Source organism: Xenopus laevis, chromosome 3L (genome assembly GCF_017654675.1).
Source record: "Xenopus laevis strain J_2021 chromosome 3L, Xenopus_laevis_v10.1, whole genome shotgun sequence".
NCBI classification, from domain to species: Eukaryota; Metazoa; Chordata; class Amphibia; order Anura; family Pipidae; genus Xenopus; species Xenopus laevis.
Window position 1 is genome coordinate 104687381 of NC_054375.1, and position 17244 is coordinate 104704624.

General features: G+C 37.7%; 1 protein-coding gene across 1 annotated transcript in view; it reads left to right on the forward strand.

Annotated features, from left to right (window-relative positions):
• LOC108711361 (disintegrin and metalloproteinase domain-containing protein 10-like) overlaps window positions 1–17244 on the forward strand; it is an 83845-nt gene that overhangs the window by 42924 nt on the left and 23677 nt on the right. The window contains exons 3-4 of the mRNA XM_018253026.2: window positions 3344–3462; window positions 5548–5706. Of these exons, the coding sequence (XP_018108515.1) occupies window positions 3344–3462; window positions 5548–5706 (278 nt within the window). The remainder of the gene's footprint in view (window positions 1–3343; window positions 3463–5547; window positions 5707–17244) is intronic.

Sequence of the window (17244 nt, forward strand, 5' to 3'; positions counted from 1 at the left end):
TATTTTTCTTTTACTTGACTTCCCTAGGAGATTTATGTTCCACTTTATGCCTACAAGATTGGTTCTTGGTACCTTTTTCTATTTTCATACCGCTCTAATGTCCCACTTTCTCCTGGAGGACGATGGTAACACTGAGCTATATATATACATTACTGACAGAGCAATGCATTACTAAATAGTTACCACTGAGCAAAATTATTTAGAAAACCGTGCTTGTAAGTTGGGGTGCCCAGACTTGTACAGCATCTACTTTTAGTAATGTTATGCCATTGACTTCCATGTCTTGACAAGGACAATTGTTGAATGAAACACTAATTTAAATGAAAAAATATAATGTTCTTTAATATATATTGCTGGAACCGCACTATATGTACATTCAGAATTGCTGACAGCTAAACAGCATCTCATAAACTGTTTTTGGCTGAGAACATTTAAACAAAAGTACAAGTTAGATCTTTCTAGACGTAAAAAGCTCATCAGTACATAAACAAAAACACTCCCACCTTTGCTAAGATTTTTCTTATTAGTTTTGTATGCCTCCTGTAGTGTACTGCATGTGCCAATGCTAGTGTTTCTGGGCGATTCTTTTACACTGGGGCTATATTTCAGTGGTTTTGAGCCCTGCATGTTTGGGAATTAAATATTCCCACACATAGACCAATGTGCTTTTCCTTTATTTGACTTTAACTTGTTCGCATTTTGTAAAGGTGAATAGGATCGACCTGCAAACTCGAATCAAATTCAATTTGCGTTTTCTTTCCGAAAAAAACTCTTTTCAGGAATGCAGTAAACAACTCCAAATTGATCCCAGGATGTCCACATAGGCTAAAACAGCAATTCGGCAGTTTTATGGTGGCGAATAGTCGACTTAGAGTTCTTAAATGCCCAGTGTATGATACATTTTGAAAAATTTGAATTTTCACTTCGACCCTTGATAAATCTGCCCCTCAATGTTGATAAATGTAAAGTCATGCACCTGGGATGTAAAAATACCCAAGCCACTTATACCCTTAATGGGACTGCACTAGGCAAATCCATAATGAAAAAAATGTTCTGCTAAAGGGAAACTATGCACCCTGCAAATTATATTGCCCTATTTAAAATTAAATTAAATATCACCTTTAAAACACTGACTCGTGAAAAATTTTTTTTTTAATAGTTTGTTCCATTGAGTGATCCCATAATAAAATGACATTTGAAGTAGTAAAGTCCTTCCTTCTGGCTTGTATGCGGCACTGTGCTCACATACTAGTCAAGGGCACACATGCATGTTAGGTTACATCAGCCAATCAACGGAGGTGTGTTTTCTTCCTGTTGAACCTACGTTTTTTTAGCTGATCAAACTTCTGACTCAAGGTAACAAATGTAAAATGTTAATATATACTAAAGTATGTGGCAATTGATAAGATTCTTTAATAGGTAAATTATTAGGATGCTAATCTTTTGGTCAAGTTTTCATTCCAAATGTATAGTTCTCCTTAAAGGCTTGTAACAAAACACGTAAATTGTTTTGTAATCAAGGTTGATTATTTAGGGGATGTATGTTTGTGTCAGCTGTGTTGTAAAAGGATTAGCTTTTTTTTTTATTTTTTTAAACATTTTCTGGTATCTGAATATAAAATTGAAAGGCATAATCATAAACCATTTTAACAATATCAATGCAATCCCATAAATGTCTGGCTAGAGCATACATAGGTATGTTTTTGTATTGTTTTTCATGGCTTCTCACGCCTTGATTGTCTCTGCTGGGCTTTATAAAATATGATGGGTACTGTGTATCGTCAGGTGGAGATGGTAAGCATCAATATTACATTCCCCTCTAAATATTTTGCAAAGACTTGCTGTACAGTATAAAAGCATTCAGCAGCCCTTTGTACTTCCAGGTACATATGTGAAAACATTATGTGGAATTTTAACTATCCTGCTTCAGGAGTATTTATTTTTATACTGAAAGTTGCAGTTGTACTGTACTAGCTGGACATTTGCTATATGCTGTGTCTGAAAGCCAAGTGCTATAATAAGGTGGGTTGCAGAAATGTCCCATTTTGAGGTTGTTGTTTTTTTTTAACTTCTAGGAACATTAAAGTGTGTCAACAATTCAAGTTAATAAGCAGCTCTAGGCTGCGAATGTTCTTGATTTGAACAAGAACTGGCTTGCCATCATCCTTTTGATAAACAAGCTATGTCCATCTGCATAATTAACTTCTCCTAGGAATTTAAGTTCTGATGAGGTCTTTAGGCACCACTATCTAATTGAGAATTCTGCATCAAAATGTTTGTTTTTTTCCAGTAACACCATAAACGTACAAGGCTTCGTTTTTCTAATTAAACATTTTTAATAGATGTGGGGGGCCTATTTATCAACAGTCTCACTTTAATGGTTTTAGTGGTTTTTGAAACCAAGACTAAACTCACAAACTCTAAAACTACGAATGTCTTGAGATTTATTAAAAACTTAAAAAAAAAAAAAGGATGAATGGAAAATTATAATGAACATTGTGCTTAAAAATTCGACCTTGAAAACCTCTAAAAATTTGTCTCTTGGACAATTCCTAGTGAAAAAAATATGAAACCCATAAAAGTCCTAATTGATTTAGAGGTCCAAAAAGATCAGAGCTACTCTCATTGACTTCTATAGTACCTCAACAACATTTAACTGGCAAAGTTTTGTATTTGTGGTTTTTACATGTCGTAAATCTCAAAATTTTATAGCTTTCTGGTTGTTCTAGTACATTGCCAACAATTAAAATAAAACTGCAATTGCCTGACATTGTGACACAAGCCTGCTCCACTAAATCATATTTTTTGGTTACAATTTCCCAAAATGTATGGCAAGAAGCCTATTTTAACTTGAATAGCTGTCTTTATGGCTTCACTTCAGCTTTAGTATGAAATATAGTAAGAACTGTAATTGGTAAGAGTGTATCATATGTAAAAGCATTCAGAACCCTTTCATATTTTGGTGTAACTGGGTTTAGAAAGTGTCAAAGTGTCCGTTTTCACCCTGGTTGAACTAAACTGAATATGACTGGTTCTGAAAATACTTAGTTTTTTTTTATTTGTTAATTCTTGACTTAAACAAAGTAGTGAATGGCATTGTAAGAGTTCACTTTTTAACTTTCATGTTCTTATGGGAAACTGTTGGAGCATGTAGTTAATAAAATTACCATTCTACATATAAGCCTACTGTCTGTGTTTTTTTCCTTTATCTAAAAACCTGATGAGTTTAGGTGGGGTTATGGGGTGGGGTCCTATATCACCAGTTCTAAAGTTATTCCTATGTTTGCTTTTCCAAATCTCTCGGAAGACATAGTATATTATAGTATATTCGCTTGTTTTTTAGGCAGTTCAACCTTCGCATGAAGAGGGACACATCTTTGTTTTCGCCTGATTTTAAATTGGAGGTTGGAGGAGAAACTGTTGATTATGATACCTCTCACATATACACTGGGCAGATGTTTGGTAAGTCTAGATTTAAGTGCAAAATGTGTTCCCCCAGAAACCTACTGCTTATTCACTTGTGTGTCGTGTTTTTTCCCCTTACTTCTCCTACATTGTACAGGTATGGGGTCCATTATCCGGAAACCCGTTTTTAATCTGATTTCTCTGTAATACTAAAACAGTACCTTGTACTTGATCCAAACTAAGATATAATTAATCATTATTAATAACCGAACCAGCCCATTGGGCTTATTTAATGCTTTCATGATTTTCTAGTAGACTTAAGGTATGAAGATCCAAATTACAGAAAGATCTGTTATCTGGAAAGCCCCAGATCCCTATCATTATGTTAACAGGTCTCATACCTGTACAGTGAAGCAGAATACAGTATCACCAAGACCCTGCCTGGTTTCCTATTTGTGGCACATACTCCTGTATACTGTCATCAGTCTGCTCAGTCAAATTGTCCTCATTTCATCTGCATTGTGTGTTTGTAGTGTTTTTTTTTCTCTCTGTATCTGCTGTTACATTGCAACAAGAATCATGCAGTCATATTGACCCAGCAATCCACTGGACCAACATGAAAAAGGGGAGAATGTTGATCTTATCCTACATACCACTTGCATTTTTAACTGTATCATTACTAGAATGATGGCCATGATCTGCTAGCAAATCTGTTTCTAGGTTCTATATCTATTACCTGTCACAAGATGATCCTGGAAACCTTGTACTTACTACATTATTCAGTGAGCTCGGTGCTGTCTCTACTGTGGGGACATTTTGACCTTATGAAAAATCAAAGGGAAAAGGGCAGCTTAAGAAAGTTGTGAAACAGATTTATTAAAGAATACCACCGTTTAGTGGTTTATTTTTATTATTAAAATTAGGAATGCACTGAATCCAGGGTTCAGTTCGGTATTCGGAAAGGATTCCTCCTTTTTCAACAGGATTCAAATTCTGCCTTTTTCAGCAGGATTTGGCCAAATCCTCATGCCTGGCCCAACCGAATCAGAATACTCAAAATCATGTGACTTTTTGTCTTAAAACAAGGAAGTTGCACTGCACGTGTGGCTCTTTTTTCCCTCCCTCCTCCCTGATTTGCATATACAAATTAGGGGTTGGATTCAGTTCGGTATTTGGCAAATCTTTCACAAAGGATTCGTGGGTTTCGGCTGAATCCAAAATAGTAAATTAGGTGCATTCCTAATTATAATAGATTTGTATTAAAAACAAAGAAGGGGCAGGAAACCCACAGAATATAATGAGGAACCTTTAGGCCTGTGATACATGGGGAGATTGCAGACTTTACCTTTTTTTATTCAGTGCATGGGAAAAAAATGGTACATATTGCTATTTAATATATGTATGACCTTTTTCTTAGCCTTTTCGGCAGGGAAAATTCCTGAAATCCATCCGTAGATTTTACGTAGGTCTCTGCTAATTACCTCTGTATAAGGATCCCAAATGATCACCCTCCAGGTGTCAAAGAGCACTTAAAAGTAAAAAATCTCCCCACCTAAAACCTGGATTTTGGTCAGTTTCTTTTTGTGGCAATCAAATGCTGCTACTTGTCCCAGTGTTTTTATTCTCTCAAATGCGAAGAGTCCACAGTTAATCCTCAAACCCAGATTGTGTTGTATGTGTGATCAGTGGCACTTCCTATTCACATGAATGGAAATTTACTTTGAACAATAAGCAGTTTTTTTTATTGATGCCAGAGGTATTGATGACAAAACACATTTGCCTGAACCTGACTATAGCAAAAGGATGCTCTGTTAGATTGCTAAGCTCCTTCCAAATACCAGCACATCCTCCTCCAGCAGGAGAAATAAAACTATACAGTAAGAATGAGAAGACCAGGTTTATATATTAAATCATACCACTTCTAGCACTTGACTAAAAAAAGCGCCTTTTTTAATAACCCAGCAGCCACACACATTGGACACACGATTTTTCAAGTTTAGCAAGTAGGGTGCATTGCATTGCATTGCAAACTTTCATCAGAGATTTCATGTTTAAGTGTTTTAAAGATTGGAAAACCTGCCATTGTCTCATAACAGCATGATATATCTTTGATCACTGTTGTATTTTTAATTATTCTTTTAGGTGAACAGGGGACTTTGAGTCACGGATCTGTTGTTGATGGTAGATTTGAAGGATTTATTAAAACCCCTCAAGGCACATTCTATGTGGAGCCATCTGAGAGATACTTTAAGGACCAAGCAGTTCCATTTCATTCTGTCATGTATCACGAAGATGATATCCGTAAGTATAAAAAAATGTAACCCAGAGGTGTATTTAGGGCATATGTCCCACCATGAAATATATGTAGAAAATTTCTAAATTACTTTATAATACAAAACTTGTACTATAATTGTCTTGGTCTAACTCTCACAGTAAATAAATCATAGTGCACATGTGTACCCAAAACTTGATTCAGGGTAAAATAAAAATATTTTCTTGTGTTTTTGTTCCTACTGTTCAGTGGCATAAGTTCGCCGGGCCCCTCAAAAAAAAAATCTTCAGAAGGGCATTCCGATCCCCATCCTCCTGCCCACTTCCAGCCCTGCCCACCAACGTCCCACCTCTGCCCCACCCATATCCTGCCCAACTCCACCCACTCCCGCCCGACTTGCTTCCCCCTTCCTCTCCAGTAAGCGAGAGCGGCTGGGGTAGGATTGCCACCTGTTTGGTTTTGACCCGAGCAGTTTGGTTTTTGTAAGGCCTGTTGGGGACTCGACTTTCTGTTCCGAACAATAATCTGGCCAATACATGGAAAACATTTACATACTAAGATACTCACCTCAACATGGCTACTATCATGGTTACTATCAAGTACAGTTCATTTCTTAAGTACAGGTCATACTGGTCAATCATTCCCTGGTCAATCATACCCTGGTCAATCATACCCTGGTTAATCTTAAAGGAACAATAACACCAAAAAAATGAACATGTTTTAAAGTAATGAAAATATCATGTGCTGTTGTTCGTCACTGGTAAGACTCATCGGTTTGCTTAAGAAATGCTACTTTAGTTCATATAAACAAGGTGCTTTGAAGCAATGGTGAAAATTGAAAAAAGGCTATATGGCACAGGTTAAATAGTAACACCATTATGTTTTACAGAGCTTATCTGTTATCTGCTGTGTAACCTGGGCCTATTCTCCTTTGAATGACTGCCCCCATTGCTACATAACAGCTTGTTTATATAAACAATAGTAGTGTTTCTGAAGCAAACACATCAGTTTTACCAGTGCAGGGCAACATTGCATTGTATTTTTATTACTTTAAAACCCTTTCATTTTTTGATGTTACTGTTCCTTTATGTACATACCCTGAAGTGCTGAAGTTCTGATTGCCATAGTACACATGTTTCTAAATTCTGAAATATAGAAATAATTACATATAAGAATATTAAAACCATTTTATAGAAGTCTTCTTACAGTGAATCATTTAGATTGAATGTGATGTACAAATAAAATCAATCCACAAAATGAAACCGTACCTAAATTTAAATGACTTTTTTTAGTTATGTTTTTAAATAGATTACCCTTACATTAGTATAGTTTCAAATTGATTAAATGGATTTGAAGTACAACAAACCTATTTGCAAAATGATTTTAAAGGAAACTGTATTTTTACAGTTTTGCCGAGTTTTTGCTCACATTAACTCTGCCCTAAAAGCAGGCCAGTAATGTGTTTTCTGGGAAGGTAATTTACAGTAGGCATATTTCACAATGGGTGGTAAATTGCCCTCAGAACTGATTGCTAACGTGTCTTCTCTTAAAGACTTAATCCTAAACTTTGATTCAGACTTCAAATGCTTTTTGGTCAAAGGTAATATATACGCTTATCTGCCCAGTCATTCTTTATTTATGCATAGCTTCCATTATTTATTCAAGATATAAAGAATATGCAGTGTGTGTTGGCTTTTTTTTTTTTGTCTCATTAATTTTCTGCTTCTCTTTCAAAAAAATTAAAATATAAACTTCTTCATACTGAAGTAAGAAACTTAATCTAAATACAATTAAAATTTCTGTACCGTCTTTATGCAGGGTTTGGGTGACGGATCCAATGTATCTGTTAGGGGGATTCCCTTTGCTAGTAGATGAATTAGAGCTAACTGAAATAACTGATTCTAGTACAGGTATAGGATCCCTTATCCGGAAACCCGATATCCAGAAAGCTCCGAATTACGGAATGGCTGTCTCCCATAGACTCCATTTTATACAAATGATCCAAATTTTTTAAAATGATTTCCTTTTTCTCTGTAATAATTGTACTTGATCCCAACTAAGATATAATTAATCCTTATTGGAAGCAAAACCAGCCTATTGGGTTTATTTAATGTCTAAATGAATTTCTAGTAGACTTAAAGGACCAGTAACATCAAAAAATTTTTTAAAAAAATTCGTTAGTATACAACGAAAAAAAAACACCAAGACGAATTAAACTTTAAATAGCAAAGCCTTTATTAAGAAATAACTTACTGAAACTCCACTTCCGCTCCTCTTCAGACACGGCGACCATCCATTCTACGGCGCGTGATTTCTCCTCCCTGGCTGTTTCTCCTCCATGACAGCTGTTCTCTGACCCGATCTCCTTCTCTTCTTCATCCTCCGTCCTCCCTGGTGTCCAACAGCAGCAGTAGGAAGGCGATGCGGGTAGCCTCCCCAATGTCTCTACAAAAGGTGCAGTAAGGTAGAGGAGTGCAGACACGAGTGTGCAGCCTGCGGGGGAGCCGAGCTGAACCGGTACTTATACATCCGCTGAGTCCTGCGCTGCCGATGCAACTGGTCATGGACAGATACTAAAACTGGATCCTTCCTATGGAATCGCCGTGTATCTAGAGCCCAGCAGCAGCGGTATGGGGTCGCCTTCCTAGGATCTCCATGGACGTGCAGCTTGTGGGGAAGCCGAGGCAGAACCCCTGCCTATACTTCCTGCGCTGCCAGCGCTACTGGTCATGGACCAGTACCAGGGAGTAGCTGAGTTCACAAAAAAGTGGCCGTGGGCGTGAACGGAGGTGTCGGTAAGTGGAGATAGGAGCTGTGGTCGGAATCCTAAAGTTGCATTGGCCCTTTTGCCCGGCCGGAGTTGTGCGCCTATAAAGCAAGGACAAGGAAACCGCAAACCAGCCGACTTATTTATTCTGTTTGTGTCCGTGACCAGTAGCGCTGGCAGCGCAGGAAGTATAGGCAGGGGTTCTGCCTCGGCTTCCCCACAAGCTGCACGTCCATGGAGATCCTAGGAAGGCGACCCCCATACCGCTGCTGCTGGGCTCTAGATACACGGCGATTCCATGGGAAGGATCCAGTTTTAGTATCTGTCCATGACCAGTTGCATCGGCAGCACAGGACTCAGCGGATGTATAAGTACCGGTTCAGCTCGGCTCCCCCGCAGGCTGCACACTCGTGTCTGCACTCCTCTACCTTACTGCACCTTTTGTAGAGACATTGGGGAGGCTACCCGCATCGCCTTCCTACTGCTGCTGTTGGACACCTGGGAGGACGGAGGATGAAGAAGAGAAGGAGATCGGGTCAGAGAACAGCTGTCATGGAGGAGAAACAGCCAGGGAGGAGAAATCAAGCGCCGTAGAATGGATGGTCGCCGTGTCGCCGTTTCTGAAGAGGAGCGGAAGTGGAGTTTCAGTAAGTTATTTCTTAATAAAGGCTTTGCTATTTAAAGTTTAATTCGTCTTGGTGGTTTTTTTTCGTTGTATACGAACAAATTTTTTTAAAAATCTTTTTGATGTTACTGGTCCTTTAAGACATGATCTGTTATCCGGAAAACCCCAGGTCCCGAGTATTTTGGATAACCGGTCCCATACCTGTAGAAACAAAATCGAACAAAATAACTGCCTTTGGCACAAAGACAGGTTTTCTGTTGATTTTAATAGGCAGAGCTCTAATATATCTTGAAGGAAAAATTAGCCCCCCTAAAGGATGTATTGGATTTAACGGTCATTTAAAATCAGTCTCCCAACTCCTGCATGAAGAGAAGCAGATACTGTGAGGGGGATGAATAACTTGAATATTTCAGAAACGGTTCAGAATTTTTAATTGAATACCAATATTTCCAGAGAGCTAATTTTAAATGAGTTTTAAAATCCTGTTTGAAAAGTCATTTGCCACTGTCATTTGTTCTCACTTTAAAATAATCAATGTAGTCTGTATAGTGCAGGGCTTTCTTTTTCCCCAACTAGAAAATAAGCTGCCACATAGTTCATTAGAGACAAATTAAAGCATTTAATTGAACTCCTTATGAATTATACCTGAGAGCTCATCTAGGTAAATAGTGCTTTTTTTTCATTCAGGACAGGCGTATTTTGAACACCGTAGTTTTTCGGAGTACTGCGGAACGTTTTCTTTCATTGAACACAGTAGTTTGTTACTAGTGCTGCACTTATCCATTTGGCTCATGTCCATTTTAGCCCCATACCGTAGACAAGAGGTTTCATACATTATGGGATCAAATGTCACTTTTTAGTGAAATATAGATGCAGGCTTCACATACATAATGAAGAAAGCCTATATTATTTGAAAACATTATGATACACTGCCCAATTTCAAACATTAGACTGGATCCCACTGTTTATTCCACCGTTTTAATGGTCAAATTAGGCAGCAATTGTCTGTTGACCTTGCAAACATTTTGTTTCTTTTATGTTTTAGCTATTTATTGCTATAAAGTAATTACATTGGTACTGTGCTTTTCAAGCACCTATGCTTGAAAATCAGCCCCATTATATTTGCAGGCACTGACATTGTTTACATTTATTTATCTGATTTAATTAGCATTCTATATACTACTTAGTAAGATTTTTTTCTTACATGCAATTTTGAAATCTGACATGGGGCTAGACATATTGTCAATTTCCCAGCTGCCCCAAGTCATGTGACTTGTGTTCTGATAAACTTCAATCACGCTTTACTGCTGTACTGCAAGTTGGAGTGATATCACCCCCCTCCCTTCCCCCCCAGTAGCCAAACAAAAGAACAATGGGAAGGTAACCAGATAGCAGCTCCCTAACACAAGATAACAGCTGCCTGGTAGGTCTAAGAACAACACTCAATAGTAAAAACCCATGTCTCACTGAGACTCATTCAGTTACATTGAGAAGGAAAAATAGCAGCCTGCCAGAAAGCATTTCTCTCCTAAAGTGCAGGCACAAGTCACATGACCAGAGGCAGCTGGGAAATTGACAAAATGTCTAGCCCATGTCCGATTTCAAAATTGAATATAAAAAAATCAGTTTGCTCTTTTGAGAAATGGATTTCAGTGCAGAATTCTGCTGGAGCAGCACTATTAACTGATGCGTTTTGAAAAAAACATGTTTTCTGATGACAGGATCCCTTTAACCTCTTCATTCCTTTTCTTTTGTCTCCCTACCTTTTACATAGAAATACATATTCTGGTCCTTGTAAACCATAAAATTAGGGTTTGACTGCAGATACTGTGACTAACCATGTCTTTGTGATTACTAGATCCTCTTTCTCCTTGCTTGTTTTTATACATTCTATAAAGCAGCAGTAGTTCCTGCTTGATTCTATGTACTGTATATGGTAGCTTCCCAAATTCAGACGTAGTGTTTCCTTACTATTAAAGGCTGATTGAATTATTCTCTAGGGAGCAGTTATGACTTGCTTCTGAACTTTTAGGGCTAGTCCACACGGGGAGATAGCGACGCGTTTGCGGTCGCGGCGACAAAGCGCCGCGACAGTCGCCGCGACCGGCGCAGTCGACAGTTTTGTATGGGCGCCTATGTAAAAACGCCTGTGCTAACCACACGAGGCGATGCGCTTTTCAACAGTCGCCTGAAAAAGCCTGGCGAGGCATTTTCAGGCGACTGTTGAAAAGCGCATCGCCTCGTGTGGTTAGCACAGGCGTTTTTACATAGGCGCCCATACAAAACTGTCGCCTGCGCCGGTCGCGGCGACTGTCGCGGCGCTTTGTCGCCGCGACCGCAAACGCGGCGCTATCTCCCCGTGTGGAATAGCCCTTAAAGGCTGTATGTTGCACTTAAAGTTACACAGCAGTGCATTTACTAACAGTTAGAAGCAGTAACATTGAACGATTTCATGCTGATCTGTGTAGCAGTCAGTCTGAGGAATTTGATTTCATCATTTGGGTATCTAACAAAAGCAATTTATGATTAACGACGGGTGTTTTGCCTTATATTGGAGTGTATTATTCAAAGAAAAGAAAGATCTGTGCTACCATTGGTGACAAAAGCTCCCTAGCTTCTTCCCCACCAGTAGTAATGTAAATCTGTTTCTGAAGTTGTTCCTGAAGAACAGCAAACCACATATGTCTGCTATCTGGTTACCTTCCCATTGTTCTTATGCTGCTGGGGGGGAAGGGGGCTGATATGACTCCCAACTTGCAATACAGCAGTAAAGAGTGACTTTAGTTTATCAGAGCACAAGTCACATGACTGGGGGTAGCTGGGAGACTGACAATATGTATAGCCCCATGTCAGATTTCAAAATTAAATAAAGAAATAAACAGTTTGCTCTTTTGAGAAACTGATTTCAGTGCAGAAATCTGCTGGAGTAACTGATGCGTCATGAAATTTTTTTTTTTTTCCCATGACAGTATCCCTTTATGGTACACTCACCGTTATTATATGAAACAAGGTTTTTGTATGATAGTCTGTGGGTGTATGGTAGGAGACAAGGCAACATATTGGCAAAAGTCTTGGATATCAGTTGCTTCGCCCATCGGACAGGATGGAAAATTGTCAGGCACCTTTGAAGGCACTTTGAATGGCTGCAAAACCTAATGCTGAATCATTAGAGGTAGAATTCTTTTGTTTCTACCAGCATATTTGACAATTCAGCTCTTAACCTCATGGGAAATGGTCATGGGAAAGATAGTAATTGTACCTGTATAACCACCTTTACCAAGCAAATTCTGGAAAGATGCAGAAAGCAAAAAGAAAAAAAAAACAATTACAAATTAATAAGAACAGTTGTGAAGTATTGCAAAGAATACAACATTTTATAATCCAATGAAAGTGAACCAGCCAAGGAAACAGGTTGCATTTCAATGATACTCTCTCTTTGTGAAACCACCTGATTTAATCTGCAAAATAGAACAGCCAGTCGCAGAGACATATCCTGAAGTGACATTCCGAGTGCTGTTCTGTGTTCTCGGTGCAGAAGTACATATTCTGTGATATGATTTTTTTGTATTTAACATGCTGATGCTTGTCAGCTCTTACTGTTTTCCATGTGCTTTGTAAACAGCACTAACAATACATGTAAACTATTAGCAAGGCTGTCATGATGATGGAAGACAGGAGATTAACTGCTCTAAGATGGAAGCTTAGTCCAATTACTTGAGTCATAATGAGTTTATCCAAATTACAGGTGTGCCCTAACCTCTCAGTTGCTGTACATTGTTATCCTTGGACTCGATTAGGTCTTTATGCAGCAATTATATGATTCCAGACAAATGTCCAAACATGCCCTTTTATATGGAGGGCTCTGGTATCTTTGGTAGTTGTCTCCTCTTTACAATCAGCCCAGTAAATAAATAAATAGTTAACCGTTTGATAAATATGATTCTAAAATTCCCATAGGAATTAATAGAAAGTGGGTGAGTTTTTCTGTATCAAGTTCTAATATCAAATTTTGATATATCTTGCCCTTTTGTCTCTCTTTAATTCACAGATATTCTGAGCACACTTATTTTTTGCCTTGTGTGTCATTTATATATGGATTTAACCCAATAGGATTGTTTTGCCTTCAAAAAGGATGTATTATATCTTAGGAGGGATCAAGTACAAGCTACTGTTTTATTATTACAGAGAAAAGGGTAATCCTTTTAAAAAATTTTTTATTGGTTTATTAATAAATAGTCTATGGGATATGGCCTTCCTGTAATTTGCAGCTTTCTGGATGATGGATCCCATACCTCTATTAACCTTCACCGTTTCTGTTTGCAGAACATGAGCATTTTTATCTTTTTTCCATGGAAAACGCACATTGCCAATCATTTTTTTATTTCTAAAATGCATTCAGATAGCTGTATGATGGATCAGAGATATATAATCACAATGATGTCTGGCTGGTACACAAGTGATTGAATTTTAAGAAGATCACAAAAGAGGGACAGCCATTTCGTTGACAGAATCATTAGTACAGATCGCAGTCCAATTAGAGCAAATAATGATTGGGCCTCCCAGGTTAACTGAACTGTTTTCGCAGCTTGTGATGTTTGTAAGTAGTAATGGGCTGATGACTCAATCTGACATGTTCCTCTGTGCAAAGAAATAATAGCTGTATGGAGGCTTCTTATTTTCTTCTATTTTCATGCTAGGGGGCCTGCAGTTTTGCATGCTTGCCATCAAAACATTATCAGATTAGCCTATGTTCTGGCTGCTAAGGGATTAAAAATCTCTTTTAATTAAAATATTAGCAACATATTTTAATTATCATATTTATTTTTGTGTTTTTGATAATTTTTCATATTGCTTTGGATGAAGCTTTCAGGTTGATGTTAAACTGGTCAAGGTTCTTGTATGTTACTAAAGATGCAATGGAGTTAATCTGCCCATGCATGGGACAATATGTTTTTTTAGTATTTTCATTTTAAGAACAAACTTTACTCAGGAGGTTCATGTTAACAAAACAGACCACTAAAATAACTAGCTGGTATTAACATATATTTGTAAAGTCCTACTATATTATTTAGTGCTGTTCAATAGAGGGTGTATACATCAATCAGAAAGTCAGCCTATGACTGTTTGTAACATGAAACGCGTAAGGCTGTATCTGTGGATATAAACTTCTTTTTACTTAATTTAAACTGCCTGGTGGAAGAATGCCTTCATTTTGAGTGCCTGCTTCACATGTTTTTCTGTATACATCAAACATACAAATTAAATGCAAATGCTGACCCATACAGAAGCTAAACTTGACTCTGCTCCTTAGAACTTAACTACATAATTAGTATATTCAAAATTTATATACTCCTCATTATTTTTCAAAGCAAATGCATAGAAATTACTGGGCAAAGATGTACCTCTCATGATTTTGAGACATATAGAGCAATGGCACAATAACTTATGGTTATTGTGGTTGACCATGTGAATAGTCGTGGTAAGGGAACTAGAGAAATTTTGTCGCCAGCCATAGCTCAGATTCACCTTGGGCGACAATGTACCATGTGCTATTGCCCTTACCAGGCCCCAGAAATCAGGAAAAGAATATATATACCGTTTATATACCTGATTAGGAATATCTTATTTAAAGGCCTACAGGTCTGATTTTCTTAATTTTAAAATTGCCATTCATTTATTTAACATAGCCAGGAAAGCAAACACCCAGTTTCTCTATTTTTAAAATCTTTCCTTGTTATAGCATAGTGTTCTACAAATAAATATATGCATGCATAAATACATAAATAGCTCTTCTCTAGAGTTTACTGGAGCGTTACTGGGGGCTCCATTATTTATTTAGAGTTTGCTTTGGAGCCAGAATTCACAATGATGATTAGTCAGCATTCATTCAGTTCTAGGTCTTGGTATGCCTGCTGATTTTTTTATATTTGACATTCTACATGGTGTAGTGTGAATTTATCTGTTTTATTTTTTTTTTTTGTAAATAGGCATTTTTTTTTTTTTTTTCAACAATGTTGAGGATGCAGACTGCCTTGTAAAGCCATCGCTTCTGACATTATCCAGAAAGCTCTGAACTGAGGAAAGGCCATCTCCCATAGAGTTAATTATAATTAAATAATTCAGATTTTTTTAAAAATATTTCCTTGTAGTAATGAAATGGTACCTTGCACTTCCTCCTAACTAAGATATAATTTATCCTTATTGGATGCAAAACAATCCTATTGGGTTTAATTTATGTATATTTTAGTAGACTCAAGGTATGAAGATTCAAATTTCCTTATCCGGAAAACCCCAGGTCCAGAGCATTATGGATAACAGGTCCCATACCTGTAGTATATGTGGTTTATATCTGCTATTATTTCAAGCCCAAAATGTATATATGAGCTCATATAGACAGTTTTTTAAATATGTAGATCTCTTACTTTGACCCGACAGGTTGGGCAAAATCAGGATTATACTGTATAAACATAATGAGAAATCCACCGTGCTCACTGTTCTTATATCAAAACATAATTCTTTTGTTACCTAAGGCAGGATGTAGAATATATTATTCACCAATATTATAAACATTTGTCCCACCTTCTCCCCAGTTTTGTGCTGGCTTTACAGATAAAGAGGTGGTGGATGATTGGATTAACTGCCTTCTCTTCCTCACATAGTTGCAATTTAGAACCAAGAAGACAGGCCAGTTTAATCTTAAAACCCTTTCAGTTTCTCTTTTCTTTTCAGTGTAAGAAATAAAAACAAAAGGTATAGTTAATCCAAACAATTCTGAATTGCTGGAAATGCTTCTATATTGGTGTGGTGTTCATGCAAATGGCCTGCACTCAGACTTATCTGTGCATACTTCCTGTCAGCTTAAAAAGTGAAAGTGAAAGTTACTGTTGTGTAATGCCTATATGACTCTGCTAATAAAGCACTGTTATGCTCTACTCATCCTCCGCTACCCAAAACATAAAAATTGGTGCTTTAAAGGGTACCCGTCACCCAAAAAAATTATTCATAATCCTATTTTATCACATCAGTCAAGCAAAATGAACTTCAATTACACTATATAAATTATTTGAATCTTGTTTCCTTCAGTCTGGGAATTCATAATTATAGCAAGCAGGCAGGAGCCATTTTGTGGACACTGTTATTAAGGCAAGTCTTGGATCATCTCTGAATCTTTTGTGCACCAGAATGGGGGACCTGATGTCCATCCCCATGCCCTGGGTACACAATTAAAACGGTATAGAGAACGGGGAAATGTGGGGAGAGCAGCGATTTCTAGAGGAGGGGCAGACAATATTTGATTTACAGCTGAGATGTTTAAATAAGCTTACAACAGCTATGAATGCTTTAATAAAAGAATAGAAATTGGATTTCATGATTAGTTTGAAAAGGAATTTTATTATACAGCTTTTTGTGTCTGGGTGACAGGTCCACTTTAAATGTAGCATAACCTCAGAAACACTCATTACTTCTTGAGTAGGATAAAACATGTGATGCATAGTATTTCTATAATGACTGCAGCCTTTGAGCCAGTTGTGTAGTGGTGCGGTGCTATGATAATGCAACATAAATCCACTTGAAGCATATCGGCACTGTCTTGGCCAGGAACTTCAGTTGAGTTTGCAGGCATTTTTTTGTTCTCCTTTTGCTATTACAGAATCTTTTGAGTTCACAACCCTGTTGTCATCAGGCTATGCTGCATGTGCACTATGCTGTGACCACAAGCAGTTGTGTTTTGGGCGTCCCATGCATAACATCAATACACATGAAATATGTTTGTGTACTGTCAGCAAGTACTTACTGTTGACAGCACTGCTTGCCCATTTCTAGTATGGCCAGTGCCATTGAGGCAGGAAAGGAGACATGCTGTACGGAGCTGACTAGAGATTATGAGCTATTGCAAAGCACACTTTTCAATATGGATTCCCTACTGAATGGCTGCTAAACTGGATCTTATGTACAAAAGAATGATTGTCGATTCTTACAACCATTATTAGATGCAGCCAGGCAACCCCAAAGGTTGACAGGTGGTTAGTCATTTGTATCCCCTTTAGGACTGTCGGAAAGGAATGCTGAATATATATACTTTGAGAAAAGCTCCTGCTATTAAAATTCACAGCGAGTGCAACACTCTTCCTCTATATAGATAGATGTAGACAGATATAGCTCTATATCTATAGA